The sequence below is a fragment of the Lactuca sativa genome, chromosome 4, assembly GCF_002870075.4.
Source record: "Lactuca sativa cultivar Salinas chromosome 4, Lsat_Salinas_v11, whole genome shotgun sequence".
In the NCBI taxonomy this organism is placed as follows: domain Eukaryota; kingdom Viridiplantae; phylum Streptophyta; class Magnoliopsida; order Asterales; family Asteraceae; genus Lactuca; species Lactuca sativa.
The window spans coordinates 186,800,601-186,826,191 of NC_056626.2; the positions used below are offsets into that span (position 1 = coordinate 186,800,601).

General features: G+C 37.3%; 1 protein-coding gene across 1 annotated transcript; it reads left to right on the plus strand.

The window, feature by feature from the left end:
* The first annotated feature begins 1,419 nt into the window (after positions 1-1,419).
* LOC111878121 (uncharacterized) lies at positions 1,420-21,117 on the plus strand. Its single transcript, XM_052771049.1, has 4 exons — positions 1,420-1,741; positions 19,560-19,715; positions 19,827-20,348; positions 20,450-21,117. Exons 1-4 carry the CDS (start codon positions 1,420-1,422, stop codon positions 21,115-21,117), a joined length of 1,668 nt encoding a protein of 555 aa, XP_052627009.1.
* Positions 21,118-25,591: the final 4,474 nt, after the last annotated feature.

The following is a 25,591-nucleotide window of genomic DNA, read 5'->3' on the forward strand; positions in this document are numbered from 1 at the left end:
GACTATAAATCTAATTATAAGTTATCCTAGAAGCCTAGTAAGCATAGCTTAACTTACAAAGATTTCTAGTGAAAAACAAGTGACGTGCAGGTTCTCAATACCGAGAACTTCTATCCGCCCGACTCTCTATCTTAGAGCTATGTTAAAACGAGATTCCTCAAAATCCTGAAAATTTCAGAGGAATTCAGACTCAAAGAACCAGAGAGAGATGTGAGGGTTGGTGTTAGGAATGAAGGAGAATACAACAACTATTTATAGGGGTTTAAGGGGGCGCTTCAGACACATTGTCTTGGGCACGCCGCATGTGTGGTCGGTGGATGGCTTTTATGAAAATATGATACGTGTCAAATCCGCATGGTACCACATCGAACTTGTCGGTCGACTTCTAGAAGACGCTATGTGTCAACATGTAGCGATACCACATGTACGTGTCATGTCACCTGGTCGGTGGAGGAGTCCGGATCTTTTGCTGCCATGGGACGCACTCCGGTGCTGCCACGTCACACTCATCAGGTATTTTCACAAATCTTTGAACGACCATCACTTTAACATACGAGCTCTGTTCTCGACGTTCTTTATATCCCCAAAATCAACTCGACATGATCTACAACTTTCCTTTAGGTCTCAACAACTAATTCTTACTCTAACTAAAATTCATATTTATACCAGTTTAGAATGTTAAAGTCCGTGCGAAATTCGTAACTCCTTCATACGAACTTTGTTCTCAACTATCTTTATGTCGACGGGTTTTTATGTATGAGATCTTCAACTCTCGTTTAGATTGTTTCGGCTAACAATCAACCAATTTGAATTTCGATTTTAGTGTCCACATTGATGTGTTGAAACTTCGAAAAATCATAACTTCCTCATATGAAGTCAGATTTGGACATTCTTTATTTGCATGCTCTCGCTTTAATGAATACTATGAATTTTGTTTAGATTACTTAGGCTAATAAGTGATCCATCTCCAATTCTTATTTTACAGCACGCTTTGCCATATAGGGTTGAACAGAAGACTTCGAAGAATCATAACTCCTTCATTAGAAGTCAGATTTAAGCGTTCCATATATCTAAGGAAATCGTATTCACGTCTACTACACGTTTATAATGATTAATTTTGCTAAAATCAATATATATCTACTACAAATTTTATAAACAAATAGTTTTTATATTGAATTCTACTATTAGTGTGAAAACGGGGAATTACATTTATGAGGTTATGCCTTAGAAACAACAAAACATACATTAAACCTCATTCCAATGAAGTAGGTTGCTAAGATACCCTCTAAAATGTGGAGTGGGAAACCTCCCTCTATTACACATTTGAAAGTTTGGGATTGCGAAGTTGACATCCGTTGCAAGACTAATGATAAACTAGATCCAAGATAAGAGAAATGTCACTTTATGGGATATCCATAAATGTATTTTGGATACTTGTTCTACAAGGTTTCTAAGAACAAGATGTTCGTTGATGGGATATGCTTCTTCCTTGATAGGGAGCTAATGTCCAATGAATCTAGTGGGAGTCCAATAGATCTTGAAGAAATTCATGAGTCAAACAAAAAAGAACTTGTAGTTGAGACTAGCACTCAACCCGAGGTAGAACAACCCGTTAAGGAAATTAACATAACTCAAACTCCTTCTCTTCGTAGATCCAATGTAATTCGTCTTCCTCCTAAGTTCAATTGTTTTGATATTACCATAGAAAGAGATGTACTAATTGGTTATCGTACATTGGCTGGTATGTATGAGCCATCCAACTATAATGAAGTAATAACAGACCCAAATGATGCTCAATGAAAGAAGAGCATAAAGAGTGAGATTCAATCCATGTATGACAACAAAGTTTGGAATTTGGTTGAGCCTACACCTATCCTTAAAATCGTTGGATATAGGTGATCTTCAAGAAGAAGGCCGAGATTGATGAGAATGTGCACACATTCAAGGATAGGTTGGTTGCAAAGGGTTATACTCAAACTCAATAAATTAATCATGAGGAAACCGTCTCACTAGTAGCAAAGATCAAGTATATTATGATACTACTTGCCATAGCCACCTTTTATGAATATGAAGTGTGGCAAATGGATGTAAAAAGCACTCCCCTTAACAGAAAACTCACAAAGGATGCGTATATGGCACAACCAGAGGGTTTGATAGATCCTAAGTATTCGAATAAAGTGTGTAAGCTTGTGAGGTCCATCTATGGACTTAAACAAGCATCTTCCAACTGAAATCTTTGCTTTCATGAAAAGGTTAAAGAGTTTGGATTTTCTCGAAGTGAAGATGAGTCTCATGTGCATTCAAAGCTCGTAGGAGTATTGTATTCTTCCTGGTGTTGTATGCCGATGATATATTCTTTATAGGATGTAACGACCCAAATTTCCTAATAAAATTTTCTTTTTTAAATAACCAAAACCTTTTTATAAAATATGAAATCTCAGTGACAATTGTTTTCAAAATTCATAACATCAACATTTTATTTCAAATATCAGAGGGTCCTCATATAAAATATTGGAGAGTGCACGCCACGCCATCAAACATTGCCTTTGCCCTTAGGCTCAGAAGTACCTGAAACAATCAACAAACTGTAAGCTAATGCTTAGTGAGTTACCCAAAGCATACCCCACATAATCCACATAATCACATAAGTCATATCAATCCCATAAACAACATAATCCATGCAAATAAACCTATTATGATGCCCTGGAATCCCTCCAAGGTCTTACTCCGAGTTCCATGGGAACCCCTACATGGTCTTAGCCCAATGCCTTTAGAACCCCCGAGGTCTTGACTAGAGATGCCAAGGAAATCCTCCAAGGTCTTAAACCCTAGTGCCTCGGGACCCCCCCTAGGTCTTTACTTAGGATACCTTGGAAACCCTCCAAGGTCTTACACCTAAGTGCCTCGGGAACCCCCCGAGGTCTTTCATGCCAATATCACAAAACAACTAGCATACCACATAACATGTAACCAACTAGTATAACATATAGCACCACATCACTAGTGTATTTGTAACATCCAAAACTTCAGAAGTATATTTTAGGGGCTCATGTGTAAATTAAGGAGTCTACTCGGCGAGTAGGTATGCCTACTCGTCGAGTCGGAGCGGGTGTTGGCCACATGTTAAGTGACCAACTCGCCGAGTCAGCGGCTGGACTCGATGAGTTGGTGCTGGGAAGAGAAAACCCTAATTTTAGGGTTTACACCCTATTTAAAGGACCTCAAGTCCTTACCTCAGCCCCCTTATCACCCCTTGACGTCCAAAGCAGCCCTAACCGATCCACCCCCCCCCCCCCCATTTTGAGTGTGTGAAGGAGGGAAAGTGTGTTTTGAAGCAACTACAAGAAGAAGGCTTAGAGTTTAAGAAGGTTATAGAGAAGCTGGTGGATTCGATTTCTCTGCTCAGTGGCATCAGTTTGAAGGTAACAAGTCGTTACCTTGACGTTGTTACATCTAGATCTATTCATGGATGAGATTTGGGGCCACTTTGCATGTTTAGAATCCATTTCGAGTTTTGGGTCTAGATCCGAGGTTGCAACTTCAGATCTAGACTTGTCTTGGTCCATGAAATCATAAAGTATCATCCCTTTAGCTTGTTTGTGAGCATTCTTGTCATGAACCTTCTCCCTAGCTTGTATTGAGCCAAATCACCTTGCATACACGTAAAGTTTACACCTTTATGTGAGAAGCATGCCCTAGAAGATTGGATCTACAATTTGGAATAATTGGTTAGCTAAGAATCGCTGGATTATGGATTAGGGCGAAGAAACTCGGTGATTTGGGCAGCCCGACTCGGCGAGTCACATTAGGGTTACAAGTCTTGAGTTGCAATTCAACTCGGCGAGTCTGGGAGATGACTCGGCGAGTCTTCTGGGATTTCCCCGACTTTTGGACACATTTTAACTCGACAAGTTTCCTGGAGACTCGGTGAGTCAACGAGGGTTTCATGACTCTGTGAGTTTTGGAAGAACTCGACGAGTCAGTATAGTGCACTTGACGAGTAAGGTCAACATGGGCTGTTGACTTTGACTTTTACCAAGGGTTGACCGTTTTGACTTTTGAGGATAATTGGTAAGCGGGTATTTATGATTGGATCACTGATGGTTATAGGTGTTGGAGTTTAGGGCAGTGTTTCCGGAGCGTGATTTCATGGTTTAGTCCGGAAGTGCAAGGTGAATTATCCTCACTATATCGACAGGGTCTATGGCACCAAGGTCGGCCCTTTAGGGATTGTATTTGGGTTATTGCATGTTATGCTTACTGATTTATATCATGGTAGTTAGGATGGTGATATGCTATGCGTTAGTGACCGGTTAGGTCGATATCCCGGTTATAGGATTGTTGCTATGCTTTATGATCTGTTAGATCGGTTTGACTGTTATATGTATACATGCTAGTGTTATATGATATCTATGTGCACATGATTGTCATGGTTTTAGGATGATGCTATGTTAGTGACCGGTTACGTCGGTATCCTGGTTAGGATGTTATGCTATATGATATGCTAGATCGGTTTGTTCGTCTATGGACTGTTATGTGATTATCTGTTATATGTGCACATGGTTGTTTGTTTGGGGGTTGGGTTGAGGCGGGTCCTGCTTCGTGCTGTAGGCCAACATACCCAAGGCGGACCGGATAGACTGCGAGCCTAGGAGGGCACCTAATCAGGTCGAAGGCACGGCGAGCGGTCCAGATACGCTGAAGGCCCCAAGAGGGCGGTCCAGTCATATTGTAGACTCAGAGACCAAGTGGACTGAATGCCCCGTGCGGGTGGACCAGTCACATTGTAGACTCAAGATGCATCGTTGTTCTGTATATGTTGATATGATATGATTGTGGTTATATGAGGTTGGTATTGTGGGGGTAACTCACTAAGCTTTCAGGCTTACAATTTCAGTTTATTGTTTCAGGTTCAGCAGAAGGCCGCGGGTAGTCAAAGGCATGACCGTACACTTCCTCGATTGACGATTTTTATTTCTGGGAACTCTGATGTGTAAACTATTTTGAAAACAAATTGTAATAATTGAATGGTTTCAAATGATTTAAAAAGTTTTAAATTGGCTTGAATTTTATGCGTGTTACAAGTTGGTATAAGAGCCTTGGTTTGAGTGAATTGGAGGAACATTCGTGTGAATCCAGTCTCAAATCAAGGAAAGATTTTCAAAATGATTTTAAAAAAAATGGTTTTCAAAATAAGTAAAAGAGGATGCGAAGTGTACAATCTGTCAGAGCCAGTAAGTAGACCCCAAAATACGATATGGTTATTTGATTATGTAATATGTTAGAACATCATGCTAGTACTAGGCTAGGGATCTTCAGGAATTGCGTGATTGAATTGCATGATTACATGATGCCTGTTAGCCTAAGGTTTTCCTTATATGAGATTGACATCGTTATTGTAGTTACTTGTCTATGCATCACAACTGTATATAATTAAGATCTTATAGCCTGAGAATGTTTGATCTGGCCTTATGTTCTGTTCTTATTGATTAGGGATTAGGGTAGGATTGGATATTCAAAAGTCTATAGGGTCCATCGTTATGTATGGCTAGCATACACTAGTGCTGCAGGGGTTGGTGGAAGTTTCATGGATGGGTGGGTAGTGAGAGGCCGGGAGGCCAGTTATGAGATATTTAGCATTTCTCTATGAGTGAGGACTTATCGCTCGATATGTATGTGTGTATTGTAGGGTGTTGTGGTGATACGTGAGACAAATATGGGTAGGTGTGGAAGGTAGTATGGGCTCGTACTACTGAAAGCACAGGACCTATACGCGTATCAAGGAAATCACAACCCCTAGGGTTTTGGTTGGGAGTCTATTCCCTGTTATGGTATGGATTATTTGATACGTCTTGAGACCGGATCCAGGTTAGGATCGGGAGCGGGTAGCCAAGATAGGCTAGCATCTTTAGGGGATCGTGTTAGTGAGATCATCCGGGAGTAGGTGATCAAGATTGTCCGAGCGCAGTTTCCGGAGATGTCGGGTCTATTAAGACCGCCATGGTTGAGTATTTCGACGAGCGCTATGTAGCCATTGCCGAGACGGTTGCCGCGGCAGTTTTAACAACTGTAACGACGACAGGGAGAGGAGTTGGTCGAGCTTTCCAGTACCGGAACTTGTTATTGGTGCATATTCTAATGAGCAAAGGGCTGCAATTATTTGGGATCAGGAAGATGAACTGTACTCGTTATATTTCCGCGGGTTGAACGGGAGAGGCTAGCATGTGGATTTCTAGTTTTGAGGCTCGATGGTTTTGCTCGAAGCCGGAATGTGAGTCTCAGGGACACCAGAAATGAGTGATGGTTATGTTTAGCTAGGGGTTTTGCAGCTGGAAGTGGAATGGTTAATTGATGGATTGGATTGTCGTTTTGTAGGGAAAGGATTATGCCCTCTCAGTTTTTTTGAGCTCGAAGGAGTGAGCAGGATTGTGACCCAGGGCCAGGTTGTCTTCCAGCTTGGGGTTAGTTGGTTGCAGAGGTTGGCAACATTATTTCAGCGCCGATGAGCGTAGGTGGGTCAACATGGCATAAGTAAGTGTGGAGTCCAGTTTTCTTTAGATCTGTTGCATCAGACGGTAAGGATTGATTGTACGATCTATTATACTTTTGGGATTGTAAATTATGTCTTGGGAGTAGTTGTAGCCCGATTTAGGGCAAAGGTTGTTTCAGCTGTGGACGTTTGAGCTGGTAAGTGAGTCAGGGTGCGAACCTTGAAAAGAATGATTCTAGAGCCCGAGAGCGGGAAGTTTATTGAAACACCTTTGGAAAAAGGGGTATTATGTGGGAAGTCTGCGGACAGAGTTTCACAGCACTGTAAGGATTCAATGGTCTTAGCAACCGTTCGTGATTGACGGATGAAAACGCCAATGGAAGTGGTTCGTTGCCGAGGTATTAGTTGGAGCATTTATATTTTGGTCTTCAGGACATGAGTGTGGGGTCATTCAAGCATTAGTGGCCGCCGGTTTCTCTGGGATTCAGGAAGTGTCATTTGGTTCTTAGAAGTGTGTGATCAATTGGGTCTATTTAGTAATGGAGCACTAGTAGGAAAGAGTTGGTTGTCATCGGATCGATCGTTGGGAAGTGAGAAGGATTGAGAATCCTCCAATTTTCATGTATTATGAAGGCTTAGTCAAATCTAAGTGGGGGAGTGTTACCCTGAGATGCGGAAGTGGGAGAGGTTTTGAAACAGAGATAAGTTTCATAACCCGACATGGAGAATGGAGGCCCTAGTGCTTGCTTCGTTTGAGGGTTGTGTTGATTGGGGGTCCGGTAAAACTCCCCCAACATAAGAAACACGTCTTCTGGGTGATTGTTAGAAGAAGTTGGGGAACCAGGTTGGAGTTCTAGTCAAGAATCGAGCTCAGTTCGAGTATTTGGTCGAGGGCATGCTCGACTTTGAGGGTTTTTGGATTGAATGTTTGAGGGTTTTGTTAGCTGCTAGGGCTCAGCAGTGCATTCAGTGCGGGAGTGCTGGTTATTTAGCATATGTGGTAGAGACGCGGGTCAGGGAACAGACCACAAATTTTTGAGAGGGTGGACGATCGAAATGAGGCCTAAGTTTAGTCTGGGGATATGGTCCACAAAGTAGATCAGGAGTTTAAAGCCCGAAGTGGGTGAGAACAGGATGCATGGGAGAGAGCATCAGGAAGGGGGTCCAGGGAGATGCTCAACAGTTTAGAGAGGTCCGGATAGACTGAAGGCCAGTGCGGCATACCAGTCAGACCGAAGGCTCGGAGAATGGTCCAGACAGGCTGAAGGCCTAGAGAGGCGGTCCAGACATGCTGAAGGTTCTGAGAGTGGTCCAGATAGACTGAAGGCCTAGTATGGTGGTCCAGTCATGCTGAAGACTCTGTATATGTTTGTAGATCTATGTTCGGGTATTGAGTAGGCTGCTATGCTTTATCAATCAGTAGGTCTGTCCCCAAGTATTGAACATGCTGCTGGAGTAGGCTGAGGACTCCGGTGTATTATGGTTGATCAGAAATGTTATTAGTGGTCGGACGGAGTTCAAAGGATCTTGGTGATCTCATCAGTTCGGAGTGTCTCAAAGGTTTCATCTTCTTGGATCGGGTAATACTCCAATTAAGGACTGAGTGTGGATCCGAATGCGTATTCGTCAGTTTTGGGCAGGTATGGGATTAGAATACCCTGTCATTCAGGTTTTGGGAACCGGGTTAGAAATTTTCGTAGTCATTTATGGAATTTGGACAGGGTTGAGGCGGTCCTGCTCTATGCGGTAGGCCAAGATACCCGGTGCGGCCCGACTGGAAGTCGTAGGCATGGAGGCTCAAAGGGAGCGGTAGGGTTGAGGCGGTAGGCCAACAAACCCTGAAAATTTCAGCTCGATAGTTGAATTGATTAGACATGATTGGTATTCCAACCAGAAGAGGTGGTAGGGGATAGATATGAGTGGCATACTGGTTGGCCGGTAGTGGGAGGCATGTAGGCAGACAAGTTGGGACCAAGGAGGTTTCGACTTCGCTTAAGAAATGTCATACGGTAGCAGGAAGAGTTGAAGTGGGTTTATGACTCGGGATTCATGTGTGGTAGTATTTTCTATATAGTTATGTTGTATGTTGATGAGAGGAGCGTCGATTAGGCCCTTCGAGTGGCGGAGGAAAGTGGATATCTGCAAGGTCGGAGTGTTGGGCAACTGAAGTGATGACAGTAGTGTCGATCGGTCATCGGGAGCATTCCAGTCATGAGTTGAGGGTCGGGGAGGGCATATTAGGCTCATGATGTGGGCTCAAAGGCAATCTAGACCTATGCTGAGGACTGTGTAAGGGTATTCCAGTCATAGGCTGTGGGCATAGAGATTGTGTTGGTTATGTTTGTTATAGGAGCGCGTTCGGGTTGGATGTATTGTTGAAGATTCAGGGGAGTTGCACTCGGTTGTGATGAATCTGAGGATGGTGGATGAGATGCAAGGATAGATCCTTGGATCTCCGATTGTGAACATACTCAAGTTATGTTCATGGAGGTATTCCAACCCGGGGGTTGATTGGGCCAAACATGTGAGGGATACGAGGGTATTCCCTCCTAGGGTTGATTGGAGCCGTCGTAGGCTTGCCTGGTATTCCAGCCCGAGGCTGTTTGGGCCATGCATGAGTGTTCGTATTTATTAGTGGATTGATTATGTATGATATTCTGAGAGTTGAAGGATGCATCATCATGTCAGCGCGGAAAGGGACTAGATTCAGGAAGGGGACAGGATGAGTTTCCAATATTGCAAGTAACTCGGGTTATCGCCAGTTTTGGAAAAGGGAAGATAGATTAGTACTGTGAGAGAGACCAGTAAATTATAGTAGTATCTAACTTTCGAAAGTCACGGAAGTGTGTTCATGAAAGGAAGGTGGTAGTACCATCGGGTGATACTTAGATTGATGTGTGCTAATATTAAGGAGAATAGGCTGGTGGTCGGCTTGGAGCGCTGGGCAGGGATCCTGCACAGGAAGGAGTTGTCGTAGAAAAGATGTGGTGGTAGTGTCTGAAGAGACCTGAGTTGGCTGGGTGGTCGGAGGCTACAATGCAGGAGTGTCATCCTAAAAATCGTGTACTGCAGCAGGCTTCGAGGAAGAAGCCTAATTTAAGTGCAGGAGAGTTGTAACATCCCAAACTTTAGAAGTATATTTTAGGAGCTTATATGTAAATTAAGGAGTCTACTCGGCGAGTAGGTATGCCTACTCGTCGAGTCGGAGCGGGTGTTGGCCATGTGTTAAGTGACCAACTCGCCGACTCGGCGGCTGGACTTGACGAGTTGGTGTTGGGAAGAGAAAATCTTAATTTTAGGATTTGCACCCTATTTAAAGGACCTTAAGTCCTTACCTCAGCCCCCTTATCACCCCTTGACGTCCAGAAGCAGCCTTAACCGATCCACAACCCTCCCCCCATTTTGAGTGTTTGAAGGAGGGAAAGTGTGTTTTGAAGCAACTACAAGAAGAAGGCTCGGAGTTTAAGAAGGTCATAGAGAAGCTGGTGGATTCAATTTCTCTGCTCAGTGGCATCAGTTTGAAGGTAACAAGTCGTTACCTTGCCCTTGTTACATCTAGATCTATTCATGGATGAGATTTGGGGCCACTTAGCATGTTTAGAATCCATTTCGAGTTTTGGGTCTAGATCTGAGGTTGCAACTTCAGATCTAGACTTGTCTTGGTCCATGAAATCATAAAGTATCATCCCTTTAGCTTGTTTGTGAGCATTCTTGTCGTGAACCTTCTCCCTATCTTGTATTGAGCCAAATCACCTTGCATACACGTAAAGTTTGCACCTTTATGTGAGAAGCATGCCCAAGAAGGTTGGATCTACAATTTGGAACAATTGGTTAGCTAAGAATTGTTGGATTATGGATTAGGGCGAAGAAACTCAGCGAGTCGGGCCGCCCGACTCGGCGAGTCACATGAGGGTTACGAGTCTTGAGTTACGACTCAACTCGGCGAGTCTTCTGGGGTTTCCCCAACTTTTGGACACGTTTGAACTCGACAAGTTGCCTGGAAACTCAATGAGTCAACGAGGGTTTCATGACTCTGTGAGTTTTGGAAGAACTCAACGAGTCAGTATGGTGCACTCGACGAGTCAGGTCAACATGGGCTGTTGACTTTGACTTTAACCAAGGGTTAACCGTTTTGAATTTTGAGGATAATTGGTAAGCGGGTATTTATGATTGGATCACTGATGGTTATAGGTGTTGGAGTTTGGGGCAGTGTTTCGGGAGCATGATTTCGTGGTTCAGTCCGACACTTGAAAGTGAGTTATCCTCACTATATCGACACGGTTAAAGGCACCAAGGCCGACCCTTTATGCATTGTATTTGGATTATTGCATGTTATGCTTACTGATTTACATCCTGGTAGTTAGGATGGTGATATGCTATGCTTTAGTGACCTGGTTGGGTCGATATCCTGGTTATAGGATTGTTGATATGCTTTATGATCTGTTAGATCGGTTTGACTGTTATATGTATACACACTAGTGTTATATGATATCTATGTATACATGATTGTCATCATTTTAGGATGATGCTATGTTAGTGACCGGTTAGGTCAGTATCCTGGTTAGGATGTTGCTATGCTATATGCTCTGCTAGATCGGTTTGTTCATCTATGGACTATTATGTGATTATCTGTTATATGTGCACATGGTTGTTTGTTTGGGGGTTGGGTTTAGGTGGGTCCTCATTCGTGCTGTAGGCCAACATAACCAGGGCGGATCGGATAGACTACGGGCCCAGGAGGGCACCTAGTCAGGCCGAAGGCCCGACGAGCGGTCCGGATAGGCTGAAGGCCCCGAGAGGGCGGTCCAATAATATTGTAGACTAAGAGAGTGGACCAAGTGGATTGAAGGCCCAGTACGGGCGGATCAGTCACACTGTAGACTCGAGATGCATCGATGTTCTGTATATGTTGATATGATATGATTATGGGTATATGATGTTAGTATTTTGAGGGTAACTCACTAAGCTTTCGGGCTTACAGTTCCAGTTTATTGTTTCATGTTCAACGGATGGCCGCGGGTTGGCGAAGGCGTGACCGTACACTTCCTCGATTGACAATTATGATTTCTAGGAACTCTGATGTATAAATTATTTTGAAAACAAATTGTAATAATTGAATGATTTCAAATGATTTAAAAAGTTTTAAATTGGCTCGAATTTTATGGGTGTTATAATATCACATATCACAAAATGGGTCAGCTTTGGTGCCTTCGACCTGTTGGTATGTGAGGAGACTCACCTATATTTGCTAAATCTGAAAGCTACTCTCCTAACAATCTGCGACCACCCGTGTTGAACAATAATACGATTAACCCAAGGTTAGGGTTGAATATAATCCAATTAAAGAACCCAAGCCCCAACCCCTTTCACAATGGTCCAAAAGTCTCTCTTTGCTAATGGGCCCAAAGTCCATGTCTAAAATCATTAATGGGACTAATGGCCCAATAAAGCCCAACCATAGCAACCATGGCTTAAAATAGATAAATTGGCCCATTAACTCCAAACATGACCAGGACCAATGACTGATTAAGGCCCAAAGGGCTTACAATCCCAAAACGAGTCCAAGCCCATCTGAGTGCATACAACTTGCATACCACCCTTGTACGCACAACGTACTGAGTCAGTCAGTTGTACGCAATAGGTACACTAAATTATGCCCAATGTACAAACATATTAATCACCTACTTCCATTAAGTTCTTAATACTTGATGTTCTAATGTCCAATATGATATATGAGTTCATTAAGACGTACTAGGGCATAAAGTTGGAAACTTTATGACCTTGCATGCTATATGGGACTTCAAAACCTCATTCTTCACATTAGGACTTCATATAAAGCTTCAAACTCATGCATAGAGTCTAGATACCCTTCAAGCTAGCACCTTTATGCATATAGCATGCTCACAAATCTCAGATCTAACCATTTTAGTCTCTGGAGTTGCTCAACTCTCAAGAGAAAGTCCAAAAACCAACTAAAGGGACAATATGGAAAACCCTAGCTAGATCTAATGAATAATATGGCAAGATCAAGACTTTATATCTCCAGAAGCTCTTCAAGGTGATCTAGATGCAAATTTTTGGAACACAATGCCACTCCTCATCTTTCTCGCTAACTTCTTCTTCTCAAATAAGCTCCAAAATGGCCACTAACACACTTGTATGCTCCACAATCACACTCTGAACGGAAAACTGAGGTAATGGGATGAAATGAGGCTCAAGAGGTGGATTAGGGTTTAGTCCCAATGACTTAAGGATGCTTAAATAGGTGTCAAGTCCGAAAATTAGGGTTTTGGTCCTCTGTCGTGTATGCCCCGCGTACGCAATACTCCTCCGCGATCCTTCCTCCACAGTACACTAAGCGTACCCTTAGGTACGCCTAATGTATAAAAGGAACCATTTTTGCCAATTAAATTATTTAAAAGGGTTAAAAAGCTTTACATGATTTGGAGTGTTACATAGGAAACAATATCCCAACATTTCATAGTGTAAAGAGTTGGTTTGGGAAATGTATCGCTACGAAGGACCTAGGAGATGCAAATAGTATTTTAGGTATAAGGATCTATATGGATAGATCAAGATGTCTAATAGGACTTAGATAAAGTAGTTACCTAGATAAGATCTTGAAGATGTCCAAGATGAAAGATTCCAAGAAAGGGTTTCTACCCATGCAACATGGCATAAAACTAAGTATAGAATAATGTCCTAGTACTGGTGATGAACTGCTGGACAAAACGATTCGAGTCCCATAAACATCTTCTATAACATCGATCATGTATAACATGATATGTACTAGACCTGATATCTCATATCCTTTGAGTATTGTGACTTGATATTAGGACAACCCTGGTGATAGTCATTGGACAACCGTAAATAATATCCTTAAGTATTTGAGGAGAAAAAAAATGATATGTTCTTGGTATATGGAGGTGCAGAAGAGTTATGAGTAACAAGCTATATATATATATATATATATATATATATATATATATATATATATATGTGTGTGTGTGTGTGTGTGTATGTGTGTGTGTGTGTGCAAGTTTCCAGAATGATAGATATGACTCATGTTTACAGTCAGGATATGTGTTCAATATCAATGGAGGAGTGCTAACTTGGAAAAGCTCCAAGAAGAAGACAGTGACAAACTCTATGTGCGAGTCTGAGTATATACCATCTAGTGAAGCTGCAAAAGAGGCTTCATAGTTGCAAAATTTCATCGGTGATTGTGGTGTCGTTCCGAGCATCAAGGATCCCATGGTAATCTTTTGTGATAATGAGGGTGCAACCACATTGATGAAAGAACCTAAGGACCATGGGAAGTCGAGACATATAATGAGGAAATACCATTAGGTTTGAAAGTAAGTTGAGGATGAATACATCATCATGAATAAAGTGTCATTAGAGGAGAATTTAATTGATCCTTTCACCAAGCCATTATCAAGACCCAAGCATGATAATCATAGTAGGTCTATTAAAATGAGATTTTCTAGTGATATGGTGTAATAGTTTAGTTGTTAGTTTGATTATATTTTGAAACATATAATAGTATGAATTGTAACCAACTTGGTATTTATTTTGGGGAGACTTAATAAAAAGCTAGTGTTGCTGTAATTTTTGTGTTCGTTTACTGATGTGTTTCACTTTTGGATCTTTAGAACCCTTTTTACGAGAATTAATTTATTTAAACCTCCATAGTCAATCATACTCATGGAAGTAAGTAGTGATTTAAGACTATCATGAGTGTTAGTGGATTATCCATATAGATTGGACATAACATATAGATTGCACTAGCAATCATGAGTACTTAGTAGAATTTTAAGTATTAGAACAACCCATACTTAGAGATTACTTTATGGATTAAGTCACAAGTAATTCTAAAATGATAATATATTTTATTCTTTAAACCGAGATGCATATGGGGTTTTACTTTACAAATCTATTGTACATTGGTCTGCTCCAACACTATTTATAACTGACAGTAATACAGGGTATGTCCATATATGATATGGTGAGTAGAAAAACAACTTTGTAGTAAAAGTTTATTTGTTCCTTATGCTTTAATAGAAGAAGTAATATCTATAGGTCCCTCAATGATTTGGTGATGACATCTAATGTGCATGGTCGGTTCCTGACTGAAATTGATATCAATGCTCAATTTAGTAGTCAGATGTAATCGTCACAAATCTTTATCGGGAAACATAATCTTGAAAACTAAGATTGACCTTTTCAATGTATTAGGTTTATATATATATATATATATATATATATAAGGAGAGAGAGAGAGAGAGAGAGAGAAAGAGAGAGAGAGAACAAAGAAATAACTGATCACTTATCTAAGGACTAAATCTTGATTAGATCAAATTTTGGAAATTGCATTGGATATACACTCTCTGCTGATTATTAGGGAAGTACTGGACCACATACAGTTAATGACTTGTCCAAATAAGAGACTAATGGACTGAGTATACAAGGTCATTAACTAATTAGTAATATGTCTAATAATAGTAAGGTCCTTTTGGGTTTCCCTCATAACCCAATTAATAAATAATGAATTAGGAGAAAATAATTTGTCAAATTATTATGAATTAATAAATTTATTGAAAATTATTTTAGAATTAATTAAATAGTTTTCAATTAGTTAAATGGTTTGAATATTGATTAATTCATTAGTAATTAATCGTAATATTCCGGATCCTTCCAAAATAGAGAAAAGGATCGATTTTATCTAGAGATAAAAAGATATGGACTAATTCAAATAAGGATAAAGATTATCCTTGGAAATTTGAATTAAACTTGAGACTATAAATAGACTACTAGGGGTCAAATCATAATAATCCTTTTTGCTTTCCAAAACCTTCCACATCACCCTCTCTCTCATATAGACAAAATCTATAACCCTCCTAGGTTTATTGTAGTTTTCAATTATACCATATCTCTTAAAGATTCTTGTGCTAGTTGGTGTTTTGGTTGTGACTCCACTAGAGGGATCCTGGTTTGGGTCCTTGTCATCTTTTACAATTATGGTTGTCACATGATCTCAATTGAGAAATCAAGTAGAACCAAAGGTTAGTAATATCTTATTTTAAACTAGATTGCTATTATATACTTAGGACGCATGTACACATATGCTTTATTAGTTTGATTTTGATGCACAAAACTAGTATGTATAGACTCTACAAATTCACAAAAAAGATGGAAAGGATGAAAATGGAGCATATTTAAATAAAATGGACAGTAGGATTGGATCGGGTAAAGAAATCAATGGGTGTTAGGAAATGGATATTTTAGTTAAAAGTTTTCTTTTTTCTGACACACCAGACACATTAAAAGTTTGCATGCTTTCCAAAGAACGATTAGCTAAATTTTTTTTGACACACCAGACACATTATCTATAGGATAATTATCAAATCTTCTAATTTTATATATTAAAATGGTACTAAGTGAGTAATAATTATTTTTTCGGAATAAAAATGATTAGAGTTAAATTCAATATTTCATATCTTATGGAAAACATTCCTTTGATAGATCAATAAGCATTAAAATTAATTTCAGTTATATAATTCAGTTTATTCCTAACTTGGGCAAGCAATCAACATAAACAATGATGTCACTGCCGACACGAACAAAAGAAATGTATGTAGATAAGCTTGATTGTTGATGGAGGTTTTATACTTGTAGATAAAGTACAGATAAGGATTGTTGATATGGAAAAGAGAAATCAAAAGAAATATTGATGACTATTGGTTGCATAAAGTCAATAAGTAATGATCAATACTGCTTGGCATAGTCTAGAGTACTGCAGAATGACAAAGGTCAACAAGCATTGTTCTAGATTGCTGAAGCAGACTCTACTTAAGAAGATCAAGTTCTGGATTCATCATTCTCGTCATATTTTTGATATCAATTATAATCATTTTCATCTAGATCTTTTATGAAAATATCTGCTATTTATTTAGTAGCTGGGACAAAAATAAGTTTGAATCCAGAACATTATATTAAAAAAAATGATACATGATGTTTATATGTTTCATCCTTGAGTGTTTAATTAGATTATGAGATTTAGCAATAGCACTTGATAAGTTAATAGATTGGTACTTGAATCATTCAATAGCCATTCTAACAACTATGAAGTCATCCGTAGATCTTGTGGGCAACAACTGGTTGTGATTATGTATTCTGATTCAAAAGGGGATAGATAAACATATATGTGTTTCTTTGAGGACCATCTAACAACTCTTCCATTCAAAAGTTGGCAACCTCCCAAAGTAATTTGTTGTAAAGTTTACATCCACCATGATAGACATCTGTAAAAATGTCAAAACCAAACACATTGTCAGTTGGGTACCAAATAATTAAGGTGTAAGACCTTAAAATTTCAAACCACATGTTTTTAGGTGTATTTGGTAATGATGTGTTGAAAAGTGATCTGACATGTTGGAAAATTGAAGGTTTTAGTAATGTGTTTATATACCCTTGTTCTTATTCAATGGCCATTAAAATTCTAGAGCGTTTTAGTAAAGGATTGTTATAATAAATTTGTAGTACACTTCGAGATGGTCGTGTCGATACAAAGTTTGTGAAAATTTGAGTTTGCTTGAAGAAGTCACAATCATGTAAGCAATTCGAGAACCCTAAATGATAGGAAAATTAGTCTATTGATATTTTATAAAGGTTACACGATCATGGAGAGATAAACATGATCGTGTTTCTAATCATGTTTCATGTTCAAAGTGTTTAAAAGTAATGTCCTAAAGTAGATTGTAATTTTGAGCCAAACCCCCTAAAATATGATCGTGTTTTTGAAAAACACGATCATGGGGTGATTGTGTTTTGCAATTGGTCAACCTAAAACAAGGTATAAACTCTTTTAAATGCCTCATTTATGCTGGAAATCAATTTTATATTGGTTTGGGTGGTTCTTGGTGTGACAACCGACTATTTTAGGTCAACAAAATTCAAGCAAGTCAACAAAAGTCAAAAAGTGAAAACAAAATACTTTACACCTTACTTTTAGGGTTCTCGGTTTGGGGAACCAAGAACCTTGAGATTTCGGTTACCAAGAACCGAAATCATCCCTTGACCGAAAACCTACTAGACCGAAATCTATCTAGACTGAAGAACTTAGTGTTCTCGTTTTCACTTGGACTGAAATCAAGGTGATCTCGGTTGGTGTTAGGTCGAAACCACATATGATTTCGGTGAGAATTAGAAGATTTCGGATGGAAAAGAGTTGACTTTGTGACTTGATGTTTCATATTTTCCAAAACCAAAAATATTATCCAGCATACATCGAAGCATTTACCTAACAGATAACAAAGGAAATATCCCATCACTTTTCCCACTTTAACTAGGGCCGAGATCACCCCATAACCCCCACCATTTCAATATTCTTTTCTGTTTACTCCAAATTCTCTCAAGGATCAAGTCCAAAGCTTCCAAGGGTTAATTCTTCAAGTTTATTCTTAGAGTTTTGGTAAGTTTTCTTGCTAATCTAGTGTTTTTACACACTTTCATGTTAGTTTCCTCTTATTTACACACATTATTATGTGATAGTATCATCTTCAAAGAGTTCATCAACCACATTCAAGTGTTTTAGGCTTGGAGATCTTCACAATCATCTGATTATCCAGCCCCAACCACACTCAAGGTGAGTTTATACCCCACATTTTCGAGTTTTTCATGTTTTAGGGGGTGGGGTACAAGTAAAATTTGGTATATCTCACAAATTTGGTATAATCGGTTGAATTTCTCATCTTTGGCTGCAACAGTGCAACTTGCGAGTTGATTGCAAAAGGCTGAAATCGACTATTGGTTTCAATTTCTAATCAATTTTAGTTGCAGAAGGCTGAAAATAAACTAGATATTGACACGCCTACATAGGGACAAGGACACCAGGTAATTGTCTAATCGATTTAAGTCTCTTAATTCTCATTATGTTCATTGGCTTCTTTAGATTCAAGTATAGAGGAATATGAAGAATCAGGGAGACATATTTTTGTTTCACTAATTAGAAAAATTTTCTTTCTGTATCAAATTGATTCAATTCAATTGAATATCTAGTTTTTCATTTTAATTTCTAGCCTTCTGCTTTGTAATTTAGTTTCAATTCTCAAATCTCAATTTTATTTTTTTTGGATGCTTTAGCAATTTACCAGATTGTGATATTGAGCAGTGACAGTTCCTTGATTTCCCATATTATTCTCTGTATTTTTATTGTTGATTTATCATAAGATTAACAAACCTATATATGAAATCCATGATATTATTATTTGCTTTGAATATTTTGGATATTCTGTTTAGTAATATGAAAGATATTTTGAATTTCCGGTTACCCATTTGACAATTTGTTCTATTTTTTTTACTATATCATATTTCTGTCTTCAAAATTTCTAATGTTTTTCTTCAATTCTGACTTTATTCTTTTAGAATTTCAGCTTCAAAGTTTAAACCTTCAAAGTATTACTACAATACTAGATTTATGAATTGAGTAATTGACAACGTAACATTATAATATGATGTATTGGTTATTTGATTTTTGGTATTATTTTAGTTATCATATAAATGTTTTATGTTATTGATTTTTACAGCTTGCTTTGATATTAGGCTTCAACAGTTCAAGTGTTGAGCATATTTCCCAAATAAATCAAAAAAACCAGGTGTATTCTTTTTTTAAAGTAGTTTTTACTTTATTGTCAATCATAAAATGTTTTCTAAAAAATACTTATCCGGTAGTGAAAAACGAAAAAAAAAAAAACGAAAAATTGTTGAGGTTTCTTTATAAAAAGAGAAAGGTTCTATGGTTAAATTTTTAAAACCAATGAGTTCTAATGAAGAAAATATTAATTTGAATGAACATGATACTAACTTAAATGAAAATGCGGCTAGTGTTAATGATGAAAACATTAATTTACATGAACATGATAATAATTTGAATGAAGAAAATATTAATTTGAATGGACAAGTTAAATACATATATGAAAATATTGCTAGTTTGAATGAAGAAAATATTAATTTAAATGAACATGATACTAATGTAATGAAGAAAATACTAATGTAAATGAATTTATAGACAATTTTGACCCAAGAAATTGGGATACTCTTGATATTAAATCAAGAGATATTCTAATTGAAAAGGAGCCAATAAGAGAAATGAATCTTGTGTTTCCTAAAGATAAATTTTCTAGATATTTTTCTTATGCATTTTATACTAGAAAGTTAAATAATGGTTTGTCACGTGATCGGAAATGGTTGGTATACTATAAAAATTTAGATAAAGTTTTTGTTTTTGTTGTAAAATATTTAAATCTAGTAATCAATTTTTTTTTAACAAATGAAGGATATAATGATTGGAAACATCTTAGTGAGAGACTTAAAGAACATGAAAATAGTAATGAACATTTTGTTTGTATGAATCATTGGTATGAAGCAAAACTAAGATTAGATAAAAACCTTACAAGTGATATTGAATTACAACAAGAAATAACAAAAGAAAAAGAACTTTGGAGACAAGTAGTGAGAAGAATAATTGCGGCTGTGAAATTCTTATATAAATATAATTTAGCTTTTCGAAGGTCCAATGAAAAACTTTTTCAAGATAACAATGGTAACTTTTTAGGAGTAATCCAAATGATGGTTGAATATGATAGTATAATGCAAGATCATATAAGAAGAATTGACAATAATGAAACTCATCATCATTATCTTGGCTATAAAATTCAAAATGAACTAATTTCTCTTTTAGGTGACACGGTTAGAAATTCTATCATTAAAATAGTTAAAGAGGCAAAATATTTTTCTATAATTCTTGATTGTACTCCCGATGTGAGTCATCAAGAGCAAATGAATTTGATTGTAAGATGTATGAATTTTTCTTCTAAAAAATACAAGTTGTTGAATATTTTTTAGAATTTTTAAAAGTAGATGATACTTCTGGTTTGTGACTTTTTAATGAATTGTTAGATGCATTGAAATTGTTAGATCTTAATGTGGATGATATAATGGGTCAAAGCTATGATAATGGGTCTAATATGAAAGGAAAACACCAAGGGGTTGAAAAAAGAATGCTTGAAATTAATCCTAGAGCTTTATATATGCCTTTTGCTTGCCATAGTCTTAACCTTACGGATAGTGATATGACACTTTCTTGTGAAAAAGCTGTTTCATTTTTTGGAATTGTGCAACGTCTTTATACATTATTTTCTAGTTCTAATAAAAGATGGAAAATATTGTTAGATAATGTTCCAACTTTAACCTTAAAATCATTATCTAATACTCGTTGGGAAAGTAGGATTAAAAGTATAAAAGCAATTAGATTTCAAGCTCCTCAAATAAAAGTTGATTTGCTAAAATTAAGTAAAACAAGTGATGACCCAAAGTCAAAAAGTGAAGCTAAAAGCTTACTTAAATCTTTTGGGAAATTTGATTTTTTAGTTGGTATGGTTATTTGGTGTGAAGTTTTATTTGCAATTAATATTGTAAGTAAAAAGTTGCAATCTAAATCTATTTGTATTGATACTACTATTAACCAAATTGAAAATATTATGAAGTTTTTTGAAAAATATAGAAATGAAGGTTTTACATCAAGTATGAATATTGCTAAAACTATTGCACTTAATATGGGTGTATAACCTACATTTCTATCAAAACGTTGTATTGTTAGAAAAAAACAATCTGATAAAAGTGATCATGAAGAAGAAACACAATCGGTTGAAGAATATTTAAAAGTTATTTATTTTTTGGTTGTTGTGGATATGAAAATTGTTTCATTAAAAAATAGATTTCAACAATCAAAATACTTTGAAAGTATTTTTGGGTTTTTAAATGATTCAGAGAAATTAAAGTCATTAAGTGAAAGTGAACTTAAAGAAAGTTGTATAAAGTTTGCTACTACTTTTTCTAAAGAAATGTTTCTGATGTGGATTCAAGTGAACTTTTTTTTATAACTGAAAATGTTGAAATTGACTTTACCTAATGATATAAATTCTGCTGTTGAAATTTTGGAGTTTGTTAAAGCTGTTGATTGTTACCCAAATACTTTTATTGCATATAACATTTTGTTAACCATTCCTGTCACTGTTGCATCTGCAGAGAGAAGTTTTTCAAAGTTAAAGTTATTGAAGAATTATCTAAGATCGTCGATGTCGCAAGAAAGGTTGAACGGATTAGCAATGTTATGTATAGAGGAAGACATGTTAGATAAAATTGATTTGGATAGTATTATAAATGATTTTGCATCAAGAAAAGCTAGGAGAAATATTTTCCTTTAAATTAGTTGTTTTTGTAATGTTGTGACCATATTTGTGTTTTTTAATATTAATAATGAATTTTTTAGCGTTTTATTTGGAACAAATTTTTTATTATATTTATGACTTTGGGGGCCCATTTTTTCTTCTCGCCCTGGGCCCACCATAGCTTTGGACCGGCCCTGTTGATAACCCGCATGCACAAGGATTTATTACACTGTCAGCTGTTTTACCAAGTATGATACTATAAATGGTTTTCCAAAACGTTTTTACTTGTTTAAATCTTTTCTCAAATTATCTCTCGTGCTGTATGTTTTATTTTGAAACCAGTTACAGTAGTATTTTAAACAAAGGTTTTCTCTACCTATATTGTTTTATCAAGATTACATTCAAAACTTGTTTATGAAAGGTTTTCAAAGGATTTCCAAAGGTCTTCAAGCTTATTTTACAAAAGGATAACAAGTCACAATTTTCTTAAGTGTAAAGGTTTTTCAAAGTTTTCGTTAAAGTTTTCTTCTATGCTTCTATACTTCTTCTTCGTTAAACGCTTCTGCTTCGTTAAACGCTTCTACTGCGTTAAATGCTTCTACGTCGTTAAATGCATGCCTGTACTTGTATAGTTATATAAATAATGTTTAAAGGACATAGGAAGGCTAGTTCGCCCTATTTCCTTTTCCTCGTTGGGATGTAGTCTAGTGGGTATCGGATATCCGTCCGAAGGTCGTTTAAACATTAATTATATATCATGTATACATGTATAGACATAAAGGTTTACATCGGCCAGTTCATGTTCCTTGGGTAGCAAGGGCATCCTCCCACTCATCACTCGTAGATCAGGGACACTAGTAACTGTTATAGGAATAGTTAGGAAGCTCTATTCACTCTTTCTAGTACGAGAATTCCACAGGAGTCAGTTCACACGCGAGTCTATATCATTTCTCCAGCGCCTCTAATAGAATTCAGAAACTGAGATGCATCTTCAAGACACGGATCTCCCCGTTGTCGAATTGGTAACCAGAGTCTCCTGTAAGGAGAGCGGGCATTGTGTGTATAGATCTATAGGGGACTGACACTCCCGCACCCTGACTGCTAGCTACAGTCCACGGCCTACCAAGCCAAGGGGTGACAAATTTCACATTTATTCCGACGCCTGCAGGGCGTCAAGTACTCTAGTGTCAATCAGTATGGTTACGAGTATCTCCATGTTTACCTTATAATTCATGGCCTTAAGGTAACGAGAATTAACACTGTATTCTGGAAACAACACTCTTAGAATTTGTCTTTGTTTTAGACCTTGCTAGCTGTATCTTTCGTTTGATACTGTCTGGGGTCTGTGTTTCTTTGTTTTAGACCTTGCTAGCTGTATCTTTCATTTGATATTGTCTGGGGTTTGTGTTTCTTTGTTTTAGACCTTGCTAGCCGTATCGTACATTTGATACCGTATGGGGTCTGAGTTTCTTTTGTTAGACTGAGCCATGCGGATCATTCATTTGATACTCTCATGGAGTCTATGATTTCTTTGCCTTAGTCAGCAGTATTTTCTGCTGAGGCATATGTTATTTTCCCCTAGTAATTGTACTAGTGATATTCTCCTACTTTCTTTATAGTCAAATACCGTATTTTGGTAATGATAGCATTTCCGGGAAAATTTCTCTTTAAAACATAACAATGTCGAGTCTTGGTAGAAGACTGCTTTTATTTAGAAAATATAGGATTTTCTGGAAAGGACTCTAATACACTGTAGACTCTAAACTACTACTTTTTATAAAGTTATTTTGGATAAAATGCTTACTTACACAAATGACACTAAATACTTATGAACTCACCAGAATTTATAAAAATGCTGATACTCGCTTTCAAAATAACTTGTATTCTCAGGTCAGCAATAGACAAGTACATCCCAGGAGCTTTTGGTGAAGACAGTTTAGTACCAAGCTGCACCTATATTATTACTTGTATTACTTTGATGTTGCTATGAAATGTAACTTATGTAAAACTATTACTATTAATGCAATGGTTGTTGTACTTTGATTACTATACTGCATATGTTATGATACTTGACATGACGTCATCCACCCCAGAACGTTTCTGTCGTTCCGGTTTTGGGGTGTGACAGCTTGGGAGGAAAGATTAACCTTTCCTTGAAAAGCCCTCCAAGAAACTCATACCTTTTGGGTATTATAGCAAAATACTTCCTTTTTTTGTTACCCACATAAAAAATTGAAACTAACATTCTCCAACTACTTGTGCTGCAACTCTGTCGAACCTTGACATTGAAATCGAAAGTTAAACTACCCGTCACACTTTTGCCTTAAGAGTTGGTTCTCCCCCCAATTGGGTTTGACCCATCATCTGCTGCTACTCCTAACTGATCAAAGTCCAAGATGTCTTTGCTTATGTGAGTAGTAGCTCTTTATAACTTTGAAGAAACTCAAGATTGTCATATCTAATAACTTTTGATATTCCTATCATAGTACTGCGAATTGTGCCTACTACAAGTGAACTTATCACATAGCACGACCAAAACATCATAATGTCATGACTAGCATAACGTTGTCTAGTATTAACACATAAGTATGATAAATTGTTACAAGATGATTTTATTGAATAATAGGATTTTACAAGCATTACCGATGATTGTTGGATTACAATATTGGAGACAACGATCATAATAACATTTTTGAAAGAATAATAGAAGCCTCAATGAGAGTTGGTTTATTATTATTTGATAGGAAGCAAGACAATTGTCTTCTCGGCCATAGTGCTCTTTACCAACGGGTGCATAACTTCAAGTGTCGGAGCAAAAACTATTCCTTCCTTTTCCTGGGAAACTGTAAGTGTTGGGGTCTGAGTTGCTCCTATTACTTATTGTATGCAATTTATCCTAATGTGATCAGGCTAATGACAACGATAGTATAACTCCACCTCTAGCATGCAAATTTGATGTTTATGCCCTTTTTTCCGCACTTATCGCACGAGCAGATACAACAGATTTTTCCTAGACTCCTCTAGGATTTTGCATCTTTACCGATGCTCTACCTTATGAATATATGCCATATCAAGCACATACTATATTTCTTATATCCTATTTTTAGGATTCCTTTTATTTTACCATGCTATCTGTCGAGGAATAACTTCTACCGATATTAACTAGTTATTGGACATATACAATTATATGCCACTAAAATCAAGCAGTCTGTCACTTATAAGATCCAACACTGCAACAGTTAGAATCAAACGAGAGCTAATAGCACCAACTCAAGCAATCTAAAACTATTTAATTATGGGAGCATGCAACGTAGTGTATATTTCAAATAACTAATTAATATCACTATAGGTTCTAAGTAGCAAATAACAAAAAAAATTCTAGGGTATAAGGCATCTTAAGTATTAGGAAATTCTAACCTACAATTCATGAAAAGATCCATAGCCTACATACTAGCATTCATTTCTAACAACGCATATATCATTAGGCATAACAACATGGATAATTTCTTAGGAATCATTTTCCTTTCAGAGCTTTGGTTGACTATACACATCACATTTTTTTTCTTAAAATAAAGTTCTTTTTCTTAAAAGATTTATTAAGATTTTTAGATCCTTAGTTTGGGTCTAGAATCACATGAGTGTTCATCCAATTCTCTAAAACTAGGTCTCTGATACCAACTTGTAACGTCCTGATTTTCAAATCAAATTTTTTTTATTTATCCAATATAGCCGAGTATAATTACATTATTCAGAAGCACGTTACGAATGCACGCGTTTACAGTCGAACCTTGTACTTTTCATGAAATAATAAAGAACCTGAAAAACCTTTATAATGAACAGGGTAAGAATGAAACTAAGTGAGTTACCCAAA

Coding starts and splice junctions, on each gene's coding strand:
- LOC111878121 (XM_052771049.1), top strand. CDS start 1,420: ATGTATTTTGGATACTTGTTCTACAAGGTTTCTAAGAACAAGATGTTC. Junction 1,742..19,559: donor TGGTTATCGTACATTGGCTG/GTATGTATGAGC, acceptor ATGAATTTATAG/ACAATTTTGACCCAAGAAAT. Junction 20,349..20,449: donor AATGAATTTGATTGTAAGAT/GTATGAATTTTT, acceptor ATGAATTGTTAG/ATGCATTGAAATTGTTAGAT.